The following is an 8543-nucleotide window of genomic DNA, read 5'->3' on the forward strand; positions in this document are numbered from 1 at the left end:
TCCATACTTGGCTATTTTTTTTACAATCGGATCAAATATGGACCATTAAGATCTGATCATGTTTAATTATAGGGCGCTTGGGAATGTGGCAATTGGCATAAACCCTTTTAACTTGTACTGTTTCGGGGCTCTTGTGAAGAGCAGTGTTTGGCTGAACCCGATGGCTGTTCAGTTGGCTGTGGAACCAATGATAAAGTTCCAAGCCAATAATTAAATACATGGGCCCACACCAATCACAGTGGGGCCCATGAATTTATTATTGGTGTGGAATTTCATCATTGGTTCTATGGTTAAAAGTATTGATATCGACCCTTATTGTATCAGCTAATATGTATAGTGCCGACGACTCCTTGATATACCCCTCTAGGGGTTGTATCAGGTCTGACACTGGTTCAGAGGGTAATCGGGCCTTAAACTGATTCCTCTGAACCAATTTCAAAAAAGTAAATAAAGCCTAAAAAAATTACAGACACAGGCTGACATGCCTGATACTTTGAACCTTGATTGGTTCCACGGCCATGGCGTTCAGCTCATCCGAGTTCTCTAGCGAATGTGGCATTTGGCATAAACCCCTTTAACTTGTTCTGTTTGGGGGCTCTTGGGAGTGTGGGCTATATTGTTCAATGACCCGGGCTGAGGTGAGGCGTGCGTAAAATGTTTAGCAATTAGCATATTCTGTATGAGGCTTAGGCCTCAATTTATAGGTGTTATAAGCCTCGGGGCTTTTATCTCGATACATCAAGGTTGAAGACTCCTTTGTTCCGATAAAAAAAGTTTTAAACGTAGAAAGCGTGTTAAGGAAGAGGAGCGTTTTTTTAAGAGGTCAGATTCTCATGACCTGCACTAAAAATAAAATAAATATAAAACTCACAAATAGATAATATAAACTTCATCGAGACTTAAATTTACCATGACTTTTCAAAGCTTCCAGAGAGTCCCACGTCACTGAATTCTTGTTTATTGTTCAAAACTCATCTTAATGATAACACCTTTTGTGATCATTAACATAAAGTATTCAATAAGCACTTAAATAATTTATATGACCAATATCATTTAAATATTTATTTAATCATATACATAATTTATATCACTAGCATAAATTAAACCAAATTCAATTTCCATTTGAAGTCCAAACGGATTTAGATGTGGAATATTACTTTTTACATTTGAAGCTCTTGGCGTATGTGGCAAACTTTCATTCAAGGGTTCATGTAAAAGGTGGACCCAGGGCTTAGTTTGGAAGGAGTACAAATACAAATATAGAGTGCATACATATTTGTATATGTACTTCTTCCAAACTGAGCCGAAGGGTCCATAGGATGTGAACTCTCCTTTATAAGGAGCACCCTCTGGTCCAGTTGTGGGAGGAAGATAGAAGATGATGAATAGTGTTTTTTCTAAAATTATAAGTGAAGATATTTGGATGGATAGTGAATAGGTTGATATTTTCTAATACGCCCTGTCACAGGAAAGCCCATCGGGTTTGAAGTGCGAACAAGTGCAGGCCCATAGATACCTTATGCTAAGCTTCTTAATTAATTATAATGGGGACCATAAGGGTTGGACAATAAACTACTCGGCCAAAGTGTCTCTAATACTAAATAAGTGGGAGAGTAAAAAAATGAAGAAAATTGATAGCAATTATATTGGCAGTCCCAGTTCTTGATTCTTCCCTATAGAAGTAATAAAATTAGTGAAGGATAAAGAAGATTATTCATTGGAGAAAGAAAGAACTGCAGCCTAATATTTCCATTTGTGTTAGTCTCATCCTCACCCATATGACATTGAAACAAATGCAACCTAATATTTCCATAAAAGAAGATATTAACAATATAACTTACAAAAATTCCAAAATGGTTCTCAAAGAGGGTAAAGAACACAATAATTTAAAATATGCTTACTTGTCATTTGAACATTTCAATCAGATATCCTCATGTTGCCATGATTCAAAAGAGAAGTGAATCTCTATATACTTTCTCTAGGACAATGTGCAATTTTCGAGATATGGAATACCAACCGTCGCTCCACCAATCTATTGCTAACAACAATTGGCTCCTATGTACAAAAAATGGTCCAAATAGTTAGATTAACAAATGGCAATTGAGATCTATAGTTTAAAAATTGGTTACCTATATTTATTTTGTGTTTGAGTTTGTCCGAAAGTCTCTTCAAGGGTCTCTCTCTCTCCCTTGTATGCATAAAAGTCATTCCCTATCTCTCTTCCTCAACCCTATTATAAAGATAAAAAAAGTCTTCTTAGAGGAGACAACATGAGTTTTTTTGCAACTAAATTCCCAATAGCTAAGAAACGGTTTTATTGATATTGGTGAACACATTTGGTCTCCTCCTTGTTTACCTCTTCCAGCATGAGCCTCTTCTCCATATTCTAGCAGTGTTGGGTAATCAAGGTATCTGCAGTTGAGACCATTTGTTCTCTAGTGAAGACCATTTTAGCTCTTGGGTCCTCCACATGAAATTAATCCATCTTCCATTAAGATCATGTAGATGGGAGAAGCACCCCCCCTCCCCCAAGGAAAAAAAGAGGCCCTGCAGGTGTGGCTCCTAAATATGGATGGGTTATTCTTGGGCAGTTGTATGATCCAATATAAAGTTGAAGGTATTCTTCATGGCATTAAGCAATAGCATATTCCCCACTCATTCAAGTACTTGTAATTGGGACCACCTTCTTCCCAAATCCCATTGATGGTTAGCTTTTCAAATGCAGGAAGATAACCTTGTGAAGAAACATGGATGGTTTCTACATGCTTGTCTCTGTAGTGATTGTTTTAGAGAAGATGAAAAATGATTTTCCGTGGGATGGTCATTTGCAATCAGAAGTTCCACCTTGTGGCATGGTCACAGGCAAGAAGAAAGCAAGCGAAGAGATGGGCGCCAGTTCATTAAGTGCTACGAATAAAGCCCTCCTAAATGATTTTGGTGTTTTAGTGAAGAACAAGAGCATGTACAGAGGAAAGTGATCTGAGGTAAATATGGTTTTCCCCGGTTGAGGTGTTACTCATGCTAGGCAACAATCCCCCATGGCAGCATTTTGCGGAGAGGAGCAATGCAGGTTTAGGGACAGTTGCTCAAACACATGACCACATCTTCTGTTCTGGGCAGATTCTTGGTATGGTGTTGGACCTCTTGCTGAAGCCTACAAGAATCTGCTCCATATTGGTGCAGAAAAATTTGCAATAGTGATTGTTATGAAGTAGAGGCTGGCCAGGTGGTGTGGACCCAAGGCTGAGATGGAACATAAATGATTGAGAGGTAGCAACCCTGCTCTCCTTGTAGAATCTGGAAGCTTACTAAAGATGAAGGTTTCTTCATTGAGTTCCTTCTAGAATTCCATAATTGGCCCTCTTTAGGACTCTTACCTTGAAGGTTATCTGGAATGCCCATGTCCCGTCCAAGGCACCATTCTTCTTGTATACCGCAGTTTTGAACAGAATGCTAACAATCAATCATTTGATCTTTTTTTGTTAAGTTCAATCACCAGATCTTTAAAGGCATGATGCTGACCAAGATGTGTTTGATGCCTACATGAGTGAGATAGTGAATAAGTTTATATTCATCGCAAGGTGACTTATGAGGTTTAGTGTCACTTCAGCTGGCTCTTTAGAAGCCCTTTGCTTGGCTGATCCCAGGAAATGAAATCAAATAATACTGTTGCTTTCATGGCTTTCAAAAGGATGTATTTTAAAATCAGTATCTTTGATCTTAAAAGCAGCACCAGTGGTTTTAATTGGGAAATTTAAGAACCATTGATTGATTGATTAGGTGGTCACTTATTCCGAAACACTTTTTATGAATATTCTAATGTTCACATCAGATAATAATAGATGGATGAGAAACATTAATGGGTGCTAATCGTAGATAGATGAGAGACATTAATGGGTGCTAATCTGACGAGGTCGCGGTTCAAAGTATTATACTAACTTAAGCATCCCATCAGGACGATTTCGCCGAATTAACAACCTCGAATTCTCTGATCCTATTACGGTTCAAAGTGTTACGGCTTTTATTTACCAAACGCATTGCATCTCAAATAAAAAAAAGAACAGGGACTTATCTCAAAGTAGAGTCGCCTCTCCAATTCGGTGGCTTCAGTACTTGTCTCAAAGTTGGATGGATCGATCTCAGCATTATGCCCATGGACATTACCAACTACATCTCCGCTACTTTCTTCATGTAACCTCAGTTGATAAACTATGGAACACTTGCTCACCTCTCTACAATATCTGGATGGACTTAACTTGAGAGCTGTACCCAAAGAGGGATATAATTAACACCTTGCAGCCAACTTCTAACACCCAACAGTGATCGGTGCAGTAAGATTAGAATCGGACAAGCACTATGAAAAAAGGAGTTACAACATATTTAAAAAAATAAATAAATTAGGCTATTTCCTTTTCTGGAAATTAAGGTAAAATATTTCTGAAAGTAGGGAAGGTAGAGAGGGTTGGCTATTAAGGTAAATTAAGACAGGTTTTTTAATTAAAATTTTTGGCTAAGTTATTTCTAAAATTAAAATTGAGAGAAAGTAGGTTATAAAAAAATAAAAATGTCTACATAGGTAAAATTAAATTAAGGAAAGTTTTCTTTCTTTTCTAAAAATTAAGGTAGAGAGAGTCGGTTATTAAAAAATAAATAAATTAGGCTATTACCTTTTCTGGAAATTAAGGTTGGGTGAAAAAGGTTAGAGTCTGAGAACGTGAGGGCTTTGGAAATTTCTATCGTATTAGTTTTAAAAAGTTATTAATTTTTATTTAAAATTAAAGAAGCATCACGTGTGGAGCATTTGGAAGGCTTATCAAGATATATATAAGATTCTTATCTCTACTCCAGTGTTGGTTGGTTGTATTTCTAGAGAGAGAGATAAGAAATGGAGGTGGAAGCTGCAAAATCGGTAGCACTGATTGTGGGCATCACAGGCATGGTCGGATTGAGCCTGGCCGAGGCTCTGAAGAAGCCAAGAGCTCCTGGAGGTCCATGGGCAGTGTATGGAACGGCTCGAAGTGCAAAACCCAGCTGGTTCTCGTCATCTCTGGTCGATGGCTACATCCAATTTGATCTCAGAGACTATGAAGCAACACACAGAGAGCTCTTCCCTCTAGCCAACCAGGTAACCCATCCAATATTGCTACAAATTCAACCATGCTGGCCAACGTACTCAGAGTCTTGACCCTCTCGCCCATCTCCCCACTCCACCATGTCACCCTCCTCACAGGAACCAAGCAGTATATGGGCCCTATATTTGATCCCGTCCTTGGTAGCCGGGTTGTCCCACATGAGTCTCCATTCCGGGAGGAATCCGACCGTCTCCCATTCCCCAACACATACCACGCTCTCGAAGATCTCCTGGTTTCCTTTTCCCCCAAATTCACATGGTCGGTCCACCGATCATCAATCATTTTTGGAGCATCGGCGAGGAGTTCACACAACATCTTACTGACTTTTGCGGCGTATGCTTTAATATGCCGCCGTGAGGGCTCCCCTTTCAGGTTTCCCGGCAGCCGGTTCACATGGGAGCACTTCTGTATGCCTCAGACGCTGGGTTGCTTGCTGAGCAACAGATATGGGCGGCCACCACCACGACGGCCATGGCTAAAAACCAGGCCTTCAATTGCACTAATGGGGATGCTTTCACGTGGAAGTACCTCTGGAAGGTACTGTGCGAGGTGTTTGATGTGGAATTCGTGGCGTTCAACGAGGGAGACAAGTTTGATTGGGTGGAAGAGATGAAGAACAAGGGGAAAGTGTGGGATGCAATTGTTGAAGAGAATGGACTCTGCAAGACTAATCTGGAAGACATCACTTGCTTCAATGCCGCTAAAGTGGTTCTGAATCTCCGACTTCAGCATGTCTGTAGCATGACTAAGAGCCGGGAATTCGGGTTCTTTGGTTTCGCTTGTTCTGCCAAGAGTGTGAAGAAATGGGTGGAGAAAATGAGAGACATGAACATCATCCCTAAAACTTGAGTCGGAAATCATCATCCACACTGGAAGTTAGCCTTGAAATTAAAGCTGAAATTTGATCACCTTCCGGTTTTCAATAAAGTCTTCTTTTTTATTTGCAGGGATGATATTACGAGAAAGCAATCCTCTTCGTCCTCGTCATTAAGCTTTGTCCTACTGTATAGGGTTGGCTTCGTCCTCACATCATAGGTTGTCAAAGAAAGTCTTCTGTTCTATTGTATAAGGTTGAATTCTATTCCATCATCATCATCTAAGTTTTTTCTTTTATAAATTCAACCTAAATACGTTTCTGTCGGATTCAATGCTTTAAAGCATATGAAAAATGATTGAGTTATAAATTAACAATAACGGACAGAGACTCAGTTTGGAAATAGTAGGAAGATAAATATGTATAATATAAATACAAAATAATGCAAAAACACAAGAATTTGCATTATAGATATTTGTATCTGTATTTGTACTTCTTTCAAACTGTGCTGGAAGTTTTATTTTCCAAGTAGCAGATCAAAAACTCTGTTGAACAACTCTTTCCGTCTATCTCTTTCTATAATTTCAAAGGGGTGCAAGTCGGGCATGTTGGGCCAGGTTTACACTCAATTCAGGTCCAATCCTATGAATTGGGCTGAACGCCAAAATTCGGAACAAGTCTGAAGTTAAGCTCAATTTGTTCAATCCATACTAAAATTTGATGGGCTTAGACCAGGAGAACCGGAGCTTGGGTTGGCCAATCAACCATCATTAAAATTTGGCATAAATCTTAGTGTTTAGGTAATCATGTATAAGAAAATTTATGCATGTAAATATGGATTTATATATGCATGTAGCAGGTTTGGATTGGACTTAAACTATCTAAGAATTAGGCCCAAACCTGGCCCAAAATATAAAAAAGCCCAAAGTTAGGCTCAGGCCCAACCAGAGGACCAAATATCCAAGACCAAAGTGTGTAAACTTTGCAGTTGCATGTTATAAAAGTTAAAGCCCATACGGTATATTATAAATAAGTAATACTTACTTGTACATATACATAATACGTGCACATACAATAATCCTATAATTCTCTAAACGACAACATTTTGAGGTGGCAGGATTCTCCGTCCCATCACTTAGTATATGTTTGGCATTGATGCTGCAGATATAGCACAGTGCTGATGTGTGGGTTGAAAGCATCGTTTTTTGAAAAAACGGTATATATTTTTTGTTTTGAAATGTTGCTGTCAGGTAGGGCGTTTCCTGGAGTAACAGCAACGTTTAATGTTTTCAGCACTGCTGGTACTTATTCTCCAGTGCCACATCATGTTCCTATTGGCGACAATGAGCTGTAGCTCTAGGAAATGCCAAGTTCAGTGTTACTCTAAGCCACACTTTCCGATTTTCAAGGCATGGCTTGGAGCACGATTTTTTATGGAAAAACGATTCCAAACAAACAAGCGTTTCCTAGAGTATCATTTTTCTGACATAGCGTTGATATGTCACCGCTTTCTAGAACAACGGTATCGATGCTGAATAGACGCTTACTCCATTGTGAGAACAATACAGGTAACCAGAGAATACTAGGTCCGCTTCCAATACTATGATGATGAGGAAACTATGGGCCCAAAGCCCATTTTATGATGCAAAGCATAAATGGACCAATACTAGGTCCACTTCCAAAAGACAAATGAACCAAGCTTTGTCGAAAAGTAATGAATTAATGGAGTAATGGTGCAGCCCAATGATAAGGGAACAGGTCTTTTGAGTTGGGACCCATTCTACCAACGTAATCTGACACCCACATCTCACATGACATTGGGACCGGTCATGTCTGAGATGTGTGGTCCTAATTATGTTGGTAAGGGTTTGGAATGCATTTTATTGGTAGGAGATTCAGACCCAGATCAACTACCCATTAGTTGTTCCCACATCCTTATCCATTAATTAATTATAGCTGTGCATTGAGAGTATATCACTTGTCATTCATGGGGAATACAAAGTGGTGGTCAAACCTTAAAATTTTGATACGATACGCCCGGTGTATCTTTGAAAAATAGACATGGGGTATGCATGGAAATCAGACGTTTCGTCTATTTTCATGTATATTGGACCCATATTGGGGGTGTATTGGGGTGTACTGGTAGCATATGGACGAAAAAGATATGGCCAACAAACTTTAAAAAAAAATTAAAGGGGAAAGCAAGATTCATTTCCCCAAAATAAGCCTTTTTCCACCCCTAAATGACTCTAAAACTCCAAACTTCATTCTTAGAGTGTTACATTTGCAAAAGTTGGCAAGAAACAAGTGTGAATCTTTAATTTTTTAAAAGATTTTTAAATTTTGAAAAAATATGACAAAAATAGGTAAATGATTTCAATTTTTTATAATATCTTGTTATTTTTTTTCTTGAATGTTTAAATTTATGTTGATTTACATTTCTTACATTCAAAATGACAATGTTTTTGTGTTATCAATAGATTTATGGAAATTTCATGAAGATATTTGAAGAATATAAATTAACAAAAAATTAAAAAATGTAATTTTTTTCTCTACATATAAATACTAAATATGTTTTAGATCTATGGATTTATCTA

At 38.3% G+C, this 8543-nt stretch overlaps 1 protein-coding gene across 1 annotated transcript; it reads left to right on the forward strand.

Moving 5' to 3' along the window:
* Positions 1-4849: 4849 nt before the first annotated feature.
* LOC148867682 ((S)-8-oxocitronellyl enol synthase CYC2-like) lies at positions 4850-6332 on the forward strand. Its single transcript, XM_088979461.1, has 2 exons — positions 4850-5125; positions 5505-6332. Exons 1-2 carry the CDS (start codon positions 4886-4888, stop codon positions 5979-5981), a joined length of 717 nt encoding a protein of 238 aa, XP_088835587.1. The 5' UTR covers positions 4850-4885; the 3' UTR covers positions 5982-6332.
* Positions 6333-8543: the final 2211 nt, after the last annotated feature.

This window comes from Nelumbo lutea, chromosome 3 (genome assembly GCF_056320005.1).
Source record: "Nelumbo lutea isolate HS-2025 chromosome 3, American lotus-T2T, whole genome shotgun sequence".
Lineage (NCBI taxonomy): Eukaryota > Viridiplantae > Streptophyta > Magnoliopsida > Proteales > Nelumbonaceae > Nelumbo > Nelumbo lutea.

Excerpts from the sequence above, each read along its gene's own strand:
- LOC148867682 (XM_088979461.1), top strand. The coding sequence starts at position 4,886 with ATGGAGGTGGAAGCTGCAAAATCGGTAGCACTGATTGTGGGCATCACA. Across the intron at positions 5,126-5,504 it reads TCTTCCCTCTAGCCAACCAG|GTTTCCCGGCAGCCGGTTCA; the intron begins GTAACCCATCCA and ends CTCCCCTTTCAG.